The sequence below is a fragment of the Citrus sinensis genome, chromosome 9 (assembly GCF_022201045.2).
Source record: "Citrus sinensis cultivar Valencia sweet orange chromosome 9, DVS_A1.0, whole genome shotgun sequence".
Lineage (NCBI taxonomy): Eukaryota > Viridiplantae > Streptophyta > Magnoliopsida > Sapindales > Rutaceae > Citrus > Citrus sinensis.
In genome coordinates, this window is record NC_068564.1 from 24,573,247 (window position 1) to 24,589,029 (window position 15,783).

The following is a 15,783-nucleotide window of genomic DNA, read 5'->3' on the forward strand; positions in this document are numbered from 1 at the left end:
GTCGTTTTGTTGCTTAACCTGTAATTTTTCTCTACTTTTTTCTTACTAATTAAAATTTTCTCAATTAAAAAAAATTAATCATGCTAGACCGAACCAATCTGAGCTTCAGGTAAAAAAAAAAAATCTATTTAATAGTAAACCTTTTGACACCGCTCAAAATTCCTTTTAATATTTAAATAACTTAACACAAATTAATTCATCTATTGTTTTGAATGAAAATTGAATTAAAAACTTAAATTATTTTTTATCAAACTTTTTACACCTATCTCATTTCATAATTTATAATTATATTTTTAAATTTATTTAAAAAATAAATTTTTTGAGAAAATTATAATGGTTTAGAATTATGAAGATAGGAATTATTATAGTAGTTTAAGTACATACATTTTGAAACTCCTGCTCTCACCATTATAATGATTAATTTTCAGATATATAAATGAGCACACGTAAGATTTTATTGGATGGTATACGAATTATTTTAAATGTGAACACACATGTTCTAGAATTTCATTGAATAACATTGATAAGTCTTTATCGAATAATTGTTCGAATCATGTGGTGGAAACATTCTCATGCATGTAATATATCTTTGTCCATAAGATCTATGAACCTTCAAAGTTGGTGATTTTCAGTGATCTTATTTCAAGAAGAGATGTTATTTTGTAATTTACGTTTTAATACAAGGGAAATTATCAGCCATATACCCTTAAATGACACCCATATTAAACGTGTGTGAATACTTTTCAAGTGTATCACTTGTATACCCTAAGTTGACAAAATACTTCGGCCATCTACCAATCCGTTAACTTCTGTTAGAAAGTTAACAGAATTGTGGCAAATTGACTATTTCGCTCTTGAAACTCAAAATTAGGTAAAAAAATAAATTTACCAAAAAAATAACGTAAATTTTTAATACACAATTTTTTTTTATTTTGTTAATAACAATACATTATTTTGATTAAAAAATAAATTATTAATGGTACGTAATATTAACAATTATCCATAAAAAAATCCATATTACACTATAAAAAATTATTAACAACATATTATTTACAATTATACATATTATATCATAAAAAATTTCAGTTGGAGTTTAGAGGAGTAGATCGTCAAAAATTTAAGTTAAATTTTGGAGGAGTAGATTCAGTTGTAAAGTAGTTTTTTTTAACAATTATTAATAATTATCTGATAAATGGGATGACATGTCATGTTTATTAATATATATCATATGACATGTCATTTTTTATTAGGTAAATGAGATGACATGTCGTTTTTGTTAATCAAAGTTTCGTTCATCTTAAAAGACTAGAATACCCTTGTGATGTCAGCGCTTGCAAACGAGAGTTAAAGAATTGGTGGACGGCAGAAGTGTTTTGTCAACTTAAAATATACGAGGGATACACTTAAAAAGTATTCACATATATTTAATACATATATTATTTAAGAATATATGACTGATAATTTTCTTTAATACAATTTTAATAAGCTGGACTTGGACATTGAATTTCTTTGTTTAGTTTGGTGATGTACTTTCGTGAACATAGCTAAGAAGAGAATAAAGGAGGTAGAGAATTGAAGTTAAAAAGAGGGCACATGGCATGGTTTCAAGGCAAAGATGGTCTGGAAGACCGTCATGCTGAGCTGAGGCCTTAATAAGCATTTAGAGCTAGCTTGTTGTCACACTTACGTCATCTTTAGAAAAAGTGAAGAAGATATTATTTCTGTATTGCAATTTTGACAACAACAGTTTATCTGTTTTATTTTTTATTACTTTATATTATCTGGGTATGACGCACCCTATTGAAATTAGGAGGAGAAATTGTGTGGAACAAGCCAGTGGTAAATGACCGAAACCCTCAAATACATAAAGAGAGGCTCAAAATTTTATTTGGAAAATTCAAAAGGACCACCAGATGTGTGAATGAATTATCGAAACCCTCAAATACCAAAAAGAAAAAAAAAATCAAACTAACTTGTAAAGTTCCACACCACAGGGTCAAACAAATAAAATCACAGTGTTGACTGACAGATGCCACGGTAAACTTTCATTTCTCATCAAAAGCAAATGAAATTTTCGAAGAAATTATTTGTGTACTTTATACGTTTTGAAAAGTCTTCAGGACTTCGAAAGTTAACAACAGGAAGTCAAGAAATAAATTTTATTTCACACCTGGCAAGACTTTTGTTTTCATAAAATTAAATGAATTCGATCTCAAAACAATTACTAGAAATTTTTCTTTCCTGTTTTATGAATGGCGATTCTTCCATGCTTCGGCATCTTTTGTTCTTTGATCTTCTTGTTCAGCATGAAGGCTTCATTAGCAGCTGATACAATGACTACAGCATCATTCATCCGTGATGGTGAGAAGTTAACCTCATCTTCTCAAAGGTTTGAGCTAGGCTTCTTCTCCCCTGGAAAATCAAAGAGTAGGTACCTGGGAATATGGTTCCGGCGGGTCCCTGATACAGTTGTGTGGGTTGCAAATAGAGATAGGCCTATCTCTGGTCGTAACGCAGTATTAACCATAAGCAACAATGGAAATCTTGTTCTTCTCAGCCAAACAAATGGCACTATCTGGTCTACAAACGTATCTAGCGATGTAAAAAATCCAGTGGCACAACTCAGAGATGATGGAAACCTTGTCATAAGGGATAACTCCAGCGATAGTACTGCTGAAAGCTACCTGTGGCAGAGCTTCGACCACCCATCAGACACTCTGTTACAAGACATGAAGTTGGGCTGGGACTTCAAGAGTGGTCTGGAACGACTTTTATCATCATGGCAAAGTGCTGAAGATCCATCTCCTGGGAGGTACACTTACGGGCTTGACATCCATGTGCTGCCTAAAATGTGTACTTTCAATGGATCAGTAAAATTTACCTGTTCCGGACAATGGGATGGAACTGGTTTTGTATCTGCTCTTTCATATACAAACTTTATTTATAAACAATTTATGACGGAAAATAAAGATGAATTTGTTTACTGGTATGAGGCCTACAACCGTCCTAGCATAATGACTCTAAAACTCAACCCCTCCGGTTTCGTCACGCGTCAAATATGGGACGAGAACAGCAATAAATGGGACGAATTGTTCTCGGTTCCAGATCAATACTGTGGTAAATATGGGTATTGTGGTGCTAATACCATTTGCAGCCTCGACCAGACACCTATGTGTGAGTGCTTGGAGGGATTCAAACTTAAATCACAAGTCAACCAGACACGGCCTATAAAATGTGAGAGAAGTCATTCTTCAGAATGCACAAGGGGAACCCAGTTTAAAAAGCTTGATAATGTTAAAGCGCCCGACTTCATAAACGTTTCTCTAAACCAGAGTATGAATCTGGAGCAATGTGCGGCTGAGTGCCTGAAGAACTGTACTTGTAAAGCTTATGCTAATTCCAATGTAACAGAAGGCAGTGGCTGTTTAATGTGGTATGGAGACCTGCTTGATTCCAGAAGGCCAATTAGAAACTTCACCGGACAATCTGTCTACCTACAAGTACCCACTTCAGAATCAGGTACAATTTTTGCATTGTTGAAATTGATGTTGCAAAAGTTTTTCATGTTGAATCAAACTCTATTTAAGCCAACATGTTTGTGGAATTAAATGTTAGAGAAACAGATGAACAAAACTAAAACTAGGGGTGATTTAAGTAATTTAAGTTATTTGGCTCAGCTACCTAGGATTTTATTTACTTTCTATTGAATTTCATTGACAACACGTGTGTCTGGATGTAGGAAACAAGAAGCTACTCTGGATACTTGTAGTACTTGTTCTTCCACTGGTACTTCTTCCTTCCTTTTACATATTTTGTCGACGGAGGAGAAAATGCAAAGAGAAAGGTAATTTCTTTTCATATCACTCACTAGTATGTTGTAAGAACATGTATATGTTGTAACAACATGTATACTCAGTTTTAAAAGTTGTGGTCTTACAGAAACAGAGAATACGGAAACAAACCAGGATCTGTTGGCATTTGACATAAATATGGGCATTACAACAAGAACAAATGAATTCGGTGAAGTAAATGGAGACGGAAAAGATAAGGGCAAGGATTCTTGGTTGCCATTATTCAGCTTGGCCAGCGTAGCTGCTGCTACAGAAAACTTTTCTATGCAATGTAAGCTTGGAGAAGGTGGCTTTGGCCCTGTTTACAAGGTAGAATTGTTGATACCTCAAATGTCCTTAGTGAAGTACTGCTAGTGTAAAACATTAACAATATTTAGAATGCAGGGTCGATTATTTAATGGACAAGAAGTTGCAGTTAAGAGGCTCTCAAGTCAGTCCGGGCAAGGACTCAAAGAGTTTAAAAATGAGATGATGCTTATAGCAGAACTCCAACACAGAAACCTTGTTAGAATTTTGGGTTGCTGTGTAGAACAAGGCGAAAAGATTTTAATCCTTGAGTACATGCCTAACAAAAGCTTGGATGTTTACCTTTTTGGTATGTGACTTATCATTCAAAAGGATTAACATTTTCACTACTTTGCAATGCTATGTCAGATTTTATCATCAGCAATTTTTTCCATTAACTTGTACCATTTTGGTATTACAACAGATCCAATTAAGAAGCGCCTATTGGATTGGGAAGCACGTATTAGAATCATTCAAGGAATTGCTCAAGGACTATTATATCTTCATCAATATTCTAGACTGAGAATTATTCATAGAGATCTGAAGGCAAGTAATGTTCTCTTAGATAAGGACATGAACCCCAAAATCTCCGACTTTGGCTTGGCAAGAATGTTTGGTGGTGATGAATTGCAAGGAAACACTAAACGGATTGTTGGAACTTAGTAAGTAAACTTCCTTTCTTGAAAAATGTTATTTGAATGCCCCATTTTCTTATATTATTTAATATTTGTTGAAACAATGAAATTTCAGTGGTTATATGTCACCTGAATATGCCCTGGATGGTCTCTTCTCTATCAAATCGGATGTGTTTAGCTTTGGAATATTGATGTTAGAAACATTGAGTAGCAGGAAAAACACTGGCGTCTACAATACTGATTCCTTTAATCTTCTTGGTCATGTAAGTGACAAACTTTTTCAGTTTTGTATGATCTTTAAAGAATGAATTGCAAAAGTAAAGAATTGTTTCCGTCGATTAAACTAATATGATCCTAATTTTTTTTTTCTTTTTTTAGGCTTGGGATCTATGGAAACATGAGAGAGTTCATGAACTAATGGATCCAGTAATATTACAAGACGAAATACCATTGCCAATGTTGATGCGATACGTTAATGTTGCTCTTCTATGTGTTCAAGAGAATGCAGCAGACAGACCAACTATGTCGGATGTTGTCTCGATGATTAGTAATGAGCATCTTAATTTACCTTTTCCCAAGAAACTTACTTTTGTGAAAGGTAAAAACGTGAAGAATTCATCTTATTCCACCAGTGGGACATCTGAAATTTGTTCTGTGAATGATGTAACAGTTTCACTAGTAAGTCCTCGATAGATGTCAATCCTCCAAAGCTGTGTAATGCAATATAATTTGTATATTTGTAGCTGAATATTTTTTATGGTGATTATTCTATATTGGTGCATTGGTTAATGGAAATGGCACATAATGTTAAAATTATATCATTAACTTTGTAGCTAGATTTCCCAGGTACTTTTTTGGCATTTGAAGCCGAATTGTCTATTATTCAATACAATCAACGATCATTCATTATGCTATATCAGCTCCTAGAGAAATATTTTGGATTTTTACGCCTTATACACACACACACACATGCTAGTACCTTATTAAAGTGTAGAAAAAGTGAAAAACTATTATGCATTATGTTATTACATTATATGGCATAATAATTTTCTTGAACTTTAATATAGTGCAATGCTGATGATAGTAATTGATAAAAATTGAAACATTAAATAAAAAAATAATTGTTAGAAAATTTTAATGATAAAGTGATATGTCAAAAAAATTAGGTGTTAAAATAATAATATCCCTTACATTAGTTTTAATCGAAACCATTATTTTGCTCAAATAAAATCAACGGCTGTTGTTGGATTGCTCTTACTTAGAACTGATACAATCCCAAAAAAGAGTGATGATACAGTTACAAACTCTTGTACAAACTTATTTTGTACAAACTGACGTGGCATTAATTCATTCGTTGAATGAAAATATAAAATAATAAAAATAAATCATGTGGGCCAGGTGGTAGTTAATAACCAATCTTATTATACCACATCGGTTTATACAAGAGTTTGTGGCTATATCATTATTCTTCAAAAAATGATTAACCATAAATTGAAATTTTTTAAAATTATTATTATTATTATCATCAACATTCGTTGCTTCCTTTTAAGGATTGGAGCAATGATGCCATAATATTTTTTTATAAAATAACCCCACGACCTCCCTCGTGCGGAACTAAGTTGTGATGGCCCTCAAATTATAAAATGAAGCAGGATGTGATTATGAGTGTCGAATTAGTTTTCGAGTTTATTTTATTTACTTATTTATTTTATGTTAGTCAAGGTTGAATCTCAAAAGAATTAATTAATTATCTTATCCAATAATTTTTTTTGGTTTATATTTTCTCTTTATTCATCTAAATCCCTTGTTGATGCGAGATTCTGGTTATCCTCGTTCTACGACCAGGGTCTCTGCTCGATCAACTTCACCACGACCAGGATCTCTCCTCGTAAAGCTTCTTCTCCAGAGGTTCCTGCGCACATAGACAGGTCAACGTACGTCGGTTGTTTTTCCGGCGCAAACCCTCCGACGCTCAAGTCAGATATGAAGGTTCGGGGAACGCTTGCCACAAATCTTATGGCTGTTAGGTTGTTTTCTCTCTTTTAGAATCAAAATTGCTAACCCTTTTACCTTCGTTGGCTACCTTTTTATAGGCTTCCTCTGAATCCCAGTTTTCCGCAGTCTACGTCTGTTATCCTCCCACCTCTCGAACGTGGATTCCCCATTTCCGTAGTCGTGGGTGGTTGCGTGGCCTTCGTGCCTAGATTCTCGGGCTGGAGAGCATGCCTCGCCAACTGTCGTTGACCGGGTCTCCTCGAATCAACCCTTTAGCAGAAATACAGCAGGAATGACTTTATGCTTCTTACAGGAGATTGGACTCGCGGCTGACGTGCTCGTGGATGAGCAGGATATTTCTGCTCCTGCTCCCTAGGATACCAGGCTCTTACGGGACACACCGGTTCGCAGAGCTCCGCCATCAGATATATGCTCATCATGCCTGGTCTCGTCGACGTATTTCTCCCAAACACCGGTCCCCTAGTTTCTGGTGTTGGGTAATGTAATGGACCAGCAGTAGAAACTTAGCGGTTCTTGGTCAAGGAGGATCTTCAAAGGCAGAAGGTTGTGTACGAGGCTCAGCTCGAATCCCTCCGCGACTCCCATCGGGTTCAGGTCGAGAACTTGGAGAAGGAGGCTGCCAACCAGTACGACCAGGGACTTCGGCATTCCTATCGCTGCATCATGGCTGTCCTCGGGAAGCAGCATCCTGATATAAAGATGGACGACCTTGCAACCGGTGTCGCCGAACATATGGACGAGGAGGCTGCAAAGGAGGATGCCGAAGAGGTGGCGCCAATGGTGATAGAGGAGGAAAACTCTCCTCCTCGTGTAATCCCTACTGATGCTGGTGAGGCGAGTACCCCCCCAGACGCAACTGGAGATACTCCCCCAGCACTTGAGGTGGACCAGCTGACTGAGGCTGCTCGGCTTGCGGACCCACTGTCTTCTTAAACATGTTTCTCGTATTGTAACGAACAATGTTTGTGAAGATTATCTGCTTTGTTAATTATTAACAAATTAATAGAAATATTTTTGATTACTCTCTTGTGTTGTACTTACGAGAGTCTGCTCATCTTCGTCTGGTCGAGCTGGCTCTGGCTTGGTATATGGTTTTGCCACATGCCTTTGAAAATTCTTCAATGCTTGGGATTCTGCTAGCCTTCTCGTGGCCGAGCATATCCTGGCATGCTTGGCTTCTGTCTCGCCATAAAACAGGCTTTGAGACTTGACGAGCCTTTGCATGCCTTAGATGACTTCTTCAAAGCTTGGGATTCTGCTAGCCTTCTCGTGGCCGAGTAGATCCTGGCATGCTTGGCTTCTGTCTCGCCATAAAACAAGATTTGAGACTTGACAAGCCTTTGCATGCCTTTGATGACTGCTTCGGAGCTTGGGGTTCTGTTCGCTTTCTCGTGGCCGGGCGGTTTTTGGCTCGCTTGGCTTCTGTCTCGCCATAAAACAGGCTTTGAGACTTGACGAGCCTTTGCATGCCTTAGATGATTTCTTCAAAGCTTGGGATTCTGCTAGCCTTCTCGTGGCCGAGCAGATCCTGGCATGCTTGGCTTCTGTCTCGCCATAAAACAGGCTTTGAGACTTGACGAGCCTTTGCATGCCTTAGATGATCTATCATAGTTTCAAGTGAATGACATTCCTCGACGTTCCATTAATTGCAGGTTTTGATTTTACATGAACTTGCTTTGGACATAAAATAAATAACCGCAAATACGAACAGAAAGAACTTGAAAATATTAACAACTCTTACTGGAAATATTTCCTGAGATGTGCTGCGTTCCATGGGCGCTTCACCTCGTGGCCATCCATGCGGACCAGCTTGTAGGCTCCTGGTCCAACTAGCTGCCTGACTCTATATGCCCCCCCCAATTTGGACCAAGCATTCCTTGAGTCGAGTCTTTTGTGTTCTGATTTACTCTCCTTAACACCCAATCTCCAACCTTGAACTGCCATACATTTACGTCCTGGTTATAATACCGAGCAACCCTTTGCTGGTAAATGGCTGATCGCTTGGCTGCTTGATCCCTCTTTTCCGTTAGTAGATCAAGATTCAATACCGAGCACATCTGCATGAGCCTGTAAGCATTTCACTAACTCCTGCTTCTGCTCTTCCTTATGTTTCTACCCGATTCTGATCGTCGTTCCCGGATTCTCTGGTCCCACGCTTACTGTCTCCAGCTCCTCTACAAGTTCTTGTCTGCCCTTCTTGCTTTCCACTCGGGTGTTAAGGGATGTTATCTGCATTGCCTCCTTTGTTGCCGAGGAGTAGCAGCTTCTAGCGATTCTCTGGTCTCCTCGTACCACACCAACTACCCCGTTCACCCGGTACTTGAGAGCCAGATAATGGATGGACAATACCGCTTTGCTCATCCTTAGAAACGGCCGACCTAGGATCATCTGGTAAGGACCTTCTTCATCCACCACCACAAAGTCCAGTATTATTGTCCTTTCCGTCGGGGAGCTCCCAATCGTGATAGGCAGCTCGACTACGCCCAGAAGGACCAGCTTTCCCCCTCCGAACCCCTTTAAGGAGGTATTGGTGTATTCCAACTTCCGGTCTGCTATTCCCATCTCCTCCAAAGTTGACTTAAATAGCACATCAACTGAGCTCCCTGTATCAATCAATATCCGGTCAAACTTCTTGCTAGCGACCGTAGCCTTGATGACCAAAGCATCCTCGTGGGGGTATAGAATCCCTTCCTCGTCTTCATCCGTCCACATGATTGGCACTTGCCTGACCCTTGCTCGTTTGGCTGTTGGGGTGTTGAAGAATACCTCTTTGCTGGTCATGGCGTATCTAGCATAATTCTTCCTCGACCTGTTGGAATCTCCGGCCAATGTCGGGCCCCCAGCTATCACCCTTACTGCAGGCTGCTCGCGCTTTAAGCTCCTGTCACTCTGCTCCCCTTCACTTGTTGAGGCTACCATTGGGAAGGTCCCATCTATAAACTCGTCCAGATAACGATTTCTCACCAAATCTTCAACCTGGGTCTTGAGATCTTTGCAATCTGCTGTGGTGTGGCCATGAGTGCCATGGAACTTACAATAGCGTCCCCTATCCCTCCTGTTGGGTAGCTTTGTTATTGGGGCAGGGGGGTACAGCAATCCTCGATCCTTTATGATCTCGTAAACCTTGTCCAGGGACATCTTCAAGGAAGTATACCGCCCATAGTCCTGGTTCTGGTCGATCAGGTGCACTGCCCTTTCTCTATTTGCTCCATTCTGAGTTGGAGGCGGTGGCAGCACTTCTGGTATGCTCCCTCTACTACCGTAGGAGTGTTGATGAAGACCACCATATGCCGAGTCATACATTCTCCAAGGCTCCCTAGCTGGGGAACGAGGAGGTTGAGCCCTGCTGAGCTGGTACTGTGGTGGCCTCTGATGAGGCTGGTAAGCAGTTACCTGACCTCCTGCTCCACTACCCGAGGTCTGGTAGTCCCTCCTCCTGATCGGCCCATTCCCTGGTAATGCTCTCTTCTTTTTCCTCCCCAACCCTTCTAACTGGTCTGTTTTAATCCGTGCGGCCTTCTCCTCTTCAATCTCAATGTCTCTCTTAGCCTGCTCGTATGCGGCCGCATACGTCTGAATAACTGGGCTTCTTAAGTTGTACCACAGCCTTCCTATCTTCACCCCTTCTTTCAGTCCCCTTAACGCCTGAGGGTGGTTGAAGGCTCCCAAGTCGAGGACAGCACGATGAAACCTCTTGATGAATTCCCGAAGGGTTTCTTGCTCTCCCTGTTTCATGCTTTTCAGCTCCATCATGTCATCTTCTGGTGCCATTACCCCACTAAACTGCTCCGCAAATTCCTGGCACATCTGCTCGAAGGTTTTAATGTTGTCCCGAGGAAGTTTCCTGTACCACTCTCGTGCACGTCCCTCAAGGGATAGTGGGAACACCCTGCACCTTTGGGATTGAGATAATCCTTGTACCCCAGTTATGTCGTTGAAGCGTTCTATGTGCACCAGCGGATCAGTTGTTCCCGAGTATCTGAGGCCTGGGAGGCGGAACTCTCTCGGAATAATTGCCCTCATGATCTCTGCTGCGAGCGGTGATTCTCCGTCCAGCATTATCCTCCAACCAGGAGCTCTGCTCCTTCCTTGCATGTTGTCAATTATCTGCGCTAGCCTGCGCACTTCCTCCTCCAGCTGCACTGCACGACCAGGGTCACGTGCTGCAACTTGATCCCGCTCTTGCTCTACATCATGCAAGTGTTGCCTCAACTCTGTTTCCTCTGCATTCACCACCCCGTCGTCCTCGTCAAAAATTTGTCTTGCCGGGGACTGGTCTTTCTCTCTATGAAATTCTCCCCACAAAGGTATGTTACCTCTCTCACCACCAAATCTCCTGGTGGTTTGGCTTCTCCTCACACTATCGGGACCTGGTGCCACTCCACCACCTCTCACCCTTTCCTCTTGGGGTACCCTTGGCTCGCTCCGCAGTTCATGCAAGATGGTTGTCAAGGTCTCCATCTGCTTTTCCATCCGTTCCATCCGGTCGAACATGGCTTTTTACCGTGCTTCGCTGGCTATCTCCCTCAGCGTCACGGAATCGTTAAGCCTCATATCCCCCCCTTGTGCGCTACTTCCTCCTATCTCCATTGCTTTTCAGTTGCTTTCCTTCTCTTCTTGCTATCAACAGAAGCTTTTTGCTCAGCTCCCCACAGACGGCGCCAAAATGTTGATGCGAGATTCTGGTTATCCTCGTTCTACGATCAGGGTCTCTGCTCGATCAACTTCACCACGACCAGGATCTCTCCTCGTAAAGCTTTTTCTCCAGAGGTTCCTGCGCACACAGACAGGTCAGAGTACGCTGGTTATTTTTCCGGCGCAAACCCTCCGACGCTCAAGTCAGATATGAAGGTTCGGGGAACGCTTGCCACAAATCTTATGGCTGTTAGGTTGTTTTCTCTCTTTTAGAATCAAAATTGCTAACCCTTTTACCTTCGTTGGTTACCTTTTTATAGGCTTCCTCTGAATCCCAGTTTTCCGCAGTCTACGTCTGTTATCCTCCCACCTCTCGAACGTGGATTCCCTATTTCCGTAGTCGTGGGTGGTTGCGTGGCCTTCGTGCCTAGATTCTCGGGCTGGAGAGCATGCCTCGCCAACTGTCGTTGACCGGGTCTCCTCGAATCAACCCTTTAGCAGGAATACAGCAGGAATGGCTTTATGCTTCTTACAGGAGATTGGACTCGCGGCTGACGTGCTCGTGGATGAGCAGGATATTTCTGCTCCTGCTCCCCAGGATACCAGGCTCTTACGGGACACACCGGTTCGCAGAACTCCGCCATCAGATATCTGCTCATCATGCCTGGTCTCGTCGACGTATTTCTCCCAAACATCCCTCTAGAATCATTTAGATTATAATGTCATCAAAAGATGCTCGTGACGGCTTTAAATTCATCCTGAGCACTAGTCCTCCGGAGAAGAAAATTATATGGTCAACATTTTTCCTGTTGCGAGGAAGAAACGGAGTTCATTTTTATCAGCCTTTGGAAATGATTAAATAACGACAATGAAAAAATTATGTGCCCCGTCACCGTCAATAATTAGTCATGCAGCAACATTAATCTTCCAGAAAGTCGTTGCTGGAAGTCATTGGTCAGTAATTTTCGATTCTCTGTATTTGGAAAAGGATTAATTACTTCGTCAAAAGGCCGATTACATAGCCATCACTTTCAACTGTTAATAATGCGACAACATTAATCTTCTAGAATTAAAGTGTTCATAAATCATGGCTGGCAAGGAGCCTATCCCATATGGGTACGAAAATCCATCTCCCACTCTTCAATTTAATCCGCCCAGCCTGGCCCAATCTGATCTTAAGGTCAAAAAAGCAGACTTTGCAGCTCACGAAGTCCATGTTTGATAAGAAAAAATGAGAGGAGAGGGTAGAAAATAAGAGGAGAAGAAGATTTATCCCAATTTTATTATTTAGTTTGATATGTACTTCATTTCTTTAAACCAAATATGTTCCAATGTTCCATGCCAATTCATTTGGGCTTTTTAACTTTTCTTATCAATTTTCTAAGGTTAGTGGCGTCTAGGGATGGTAGAAATTTCTATGGAGACGGGTGAAGTGAGATTTTTTGTTTTCCTTTCCAATTCGAGAATGTATGGAAACAAGGCGAGAATAATTTAGTACTCAATATCTTGTTTGGGGAAGAGACGACGAGTCAGCGAAATTCTCATCCCTTCCCCATTTTTCGCGTTCTAATTTTTATTTTTTATTTTCTCTAAATTTTAGTGAATACATTTAACATTTAAATTATAAAAATTTGGATATAAATAACAAATATAATAACAATTATAAAAACTAAATAAGAGTTAAATAAAATTTGTTACAATTATTTATGGGTGGTGATAATTCTGCCCCACAATTTTTGTAAATCCACCATCCTCCAAAAAATAATTATAAAATTTCATATTATTTTTAAAAAAATACGAATAAGGAAGAAGTTTGTATGATAGAAGAATTGTTAGATAAGCCTTTTGATCAATTTGAGAATTTAGTGATGATTTGCTTAAGTTTGCTTAGAAGAGGAGATTAAAGGAGGCAGAGAATTGACGTGAGACAGTGAAAGGACTTATGACACGGAGACCTTGGTAGCAAGTAATGTTGAAGTCATTATAGTAGACTAGTAGTAGTCAGGGGCGGCCATAGAGAACTAGTGGTCCTTACATTTTGCCAAAAGTTCTTTTATTAATTATTAGTAAGATCTTAAGATATTTGTTTAATATTTATATTATTTTGCCAAAAGTTTACTGTTCATAAAAACTCCCCTTCAATTCAACTGATAATTTCTTCTTAATAATGAATTGTCTCTAGCATGTGCGAGAATGGGCAAGCCTAGTTTTTGAATTTTTTATTTTTTGGCGTTGCTAACATTTAATTTTTTAATATAAACTTTGAAATCATTTGTGTTAGTATGTTTAAAATTCAAGGGAAACAAAACTACTGTAAAAATAAATAATAAACAAATAAATAAAAATTGGAGTATTAGGTATAATTTCATGACGATTGACAAATAAAAGGCTAGAGAGGATTGGAAAAGGAAGAGATAAAGGAAGGGTTAAGAAATTAAGTTGTGAAAGAAAAAAGGTAAAATAAATTACACTAATTTAGTTTAATAATGTTATTTTACGTATTAAAGAGGTTCATAAGGTAAAGTTTTAATTTTTAAAAAATTCGTAGTGCTTTTATTTAATAAATGAGTTTTGTGAATCATTTGATATGTTCAAATAATAGCACATCTAAAATCTTAATTGTTCGAAAAATTATGAATTAGGGAGAGACCTAAATGTTTCCATTTTTGGGAAAATTCAATGTATTATGGCACATCTGAGTGATCGAAACCTCGAATACATAAAAAATTCAAACTAACTAATAAAATTCCACGCCACACGGTCAAGACAACTGAATATTTTGTTGATAAAGGAGTAGAAATCTGACAGAGCTCAATTTTCTTCTCACATATATGGACGAGGCTAAGTTGCAGCTTCTGCAAGTAACAGCTTTGGCAAGGTAAGCTTCCAAGACCTTGCATCAGCAGTTTTTTCTCTCTCGTTCAACACGCGTGTAAGCTTTCTATTTGCTATGTTACAAACAGAATCTGTAACATAACAAGGTCCTAAAAACAAATGAGTTTTTTCCACCCCTACTAATCGTGTTGAACACTCTACAGGACTTCAAAATTTAACATCATGAGGATTGAGCTCTAAAAATAGACTTATTTCACCCTTGGAAGAATTTTTTCATCATAATAAATTGAATGAATCCGATCTCAAAACGTTTAAACACTTTTTATTTTTCTTTCCTGTTTTATGAATGGAGATTCTTTCATGCTCCAACACCATTTGTTCTCTGATCTTCTTGTTGAGCATGAAGGTTTCATTAGCAGCTGATACAGTAACTCCAGCATCATTAATCCGTGACGGCGGGAAGTTAGTTTCATCTTCCTAAAGGTTTGAGCTAGGCTTCTTCTCCCCAGGACAATCAAAGAGCAGGTACCTGGGACTATGGTACCGGCAGAGCCCTGATACAGTTGTGTGGGTTGCAAATAGAGATAGGCCTATCTTCGACCATAACAGAGCATTAACCGTCAGCAACAAAGGAAATCTTGTTCTCCTAGACCAAAAAAATGAGACTACCTGGTCTTCAAATGTGTCTTGTGACGTAAAAAGTCCAGTGGCACAACTCCTAGATGGTGGAAATCTTGTTGTTAGAGATAACTCCAGCACTAATACTACTAAAGCTACTTGTGGCAGAGCTTCGACTACCCAACAGACACTCTGTTACAAGACATGAAGTTGGGCGGGCTGGGACTTAAAGAATGGCCTGGAACGATATTTATCATCATGGAAAAGTGCTGATGATCCATCCCCTGGAAAGTTTACTTACGGACTTTAACATTCAAGTGTTGCCTAAGTTATGTACTTACAATGGATCTGTAAAATACACCTGCACCGGGCAATGGAGTGGATTTGCCTTTGTAGGTGCTCCATATTCAAACTTTCTTTATGACCAAATTTTGGTGCAAAATGAAGACGAAATTTCATTCAGGTATGAGTCCTACAACAGTCCAAACATAATGATTTTAAAACTCGAGCACTCAGGTCAGCTCACGCGTGTAATATGGAACGAGAGGAGAACTGCGTGGGATCTTATGTTCTCAGTTCCAGATAAATATTGTGCTAAATATGGGTATTGTGGTGCTAATAGCATTTGCAGCCTAAACCAGACACCTATGTGTGAGTGTTTGAAGGGATTTCAATTCCAATCACAAGACAACAAGACAGGCTCTGTAAATTGTAAAAGAAGTCATTCTTCAGATTGCAAAAGTGGAGACCAGTTTACTAAGCTTGAAGACTTTAAAGCGCCCGACTTGCTAGAGGTTTCCCTAAATGAGAGTATGAATTTGAACCAATGTCAGGCTGAGTGCTTGAAGAACTGTACATGTAGAGCTTATGCCAACTCCAAACTAAGAGGGGGAGGCAGTGGGTGTTGA

General features: G+C 39.5%; 2 protein-coding genes across 2 annotated transcripts; both read left to right on the forward strand.

Moving 5' to 3' along the window:
• Positions 1-2,023: 2,023 nt before the first annotated feature.
• On the forward strand, positions 2,024-5,587 carry LOC102612865 (G-type lectin S-receptor-like serine/threonine-protein kinase At1g11410). Its single transcript, XM_006475170.4, has 7 exons — positions 2,024-3,519; positions 3,740-3,844; positions 3,940-4,160; positions 4,236-4,446; positions 4,561-4,798; positions 4,887-5,034; positions 5,150-5,587. Exons 1-7 carry the CDS (start codon positions 2,253-2,255, stop codon positions 5,462-5,464), a joined length of 2,505 nt encoding a protein of 834 aa, XP_006475233.1. The 5' UTR covers positions 2,024-2,252; the 3' UTR covers positions 5,465-5,587.
• Positions 5,588-15,108: 9,521 nt separating this feature from the next.
• LOC107176549 (S-locus-specific glycoprotein S13-like) lies at positions 15,109-15,783 on the forward strand. The gene has a single exon (XM_015529294.1). The coding sequence runs from the start codon at positions 15,109-15,111 to the stop codon at positions 15,781-15,783; it is 675 nt and encodes a 224-aa protein (XP_015384780.1).

What these genes read in the sequence shown, in the direction of transcription:
- LOC107176549 (XM_015529294.1), top strand. Translation starts at nt 15,109, where the DNA reads ATGGCCTGGAACGATATTTATCATCATGGAAAAGTGCTGATGATCCAT.
- LOC102612865 (XM_006475170.4), top strand. Translation starts at nt 2,253, where the DNA reads ATGGCGATTCTTCCATGCTTCGGCATCTTTTGTTCTTTGATCTTCTTG. An exon ending in GCTTTGGCCCTGTTTACAAG is followed by an intron (nt 4,161 to 4,235) that starts GTAGAATTGTTG and finishes TTTAGAATGCAG; the next exon opens with GGTCGATTATTTAATGGACA. An exon ending in AAACGGATTGTTGGAACTTA is followed by an intron (nt 4,799 to 4,886) that starts GTAAGTAAACTT and finishes ATGAAATTTCAG; the next exon opens with TGGTTATATGTCACCTGAAT.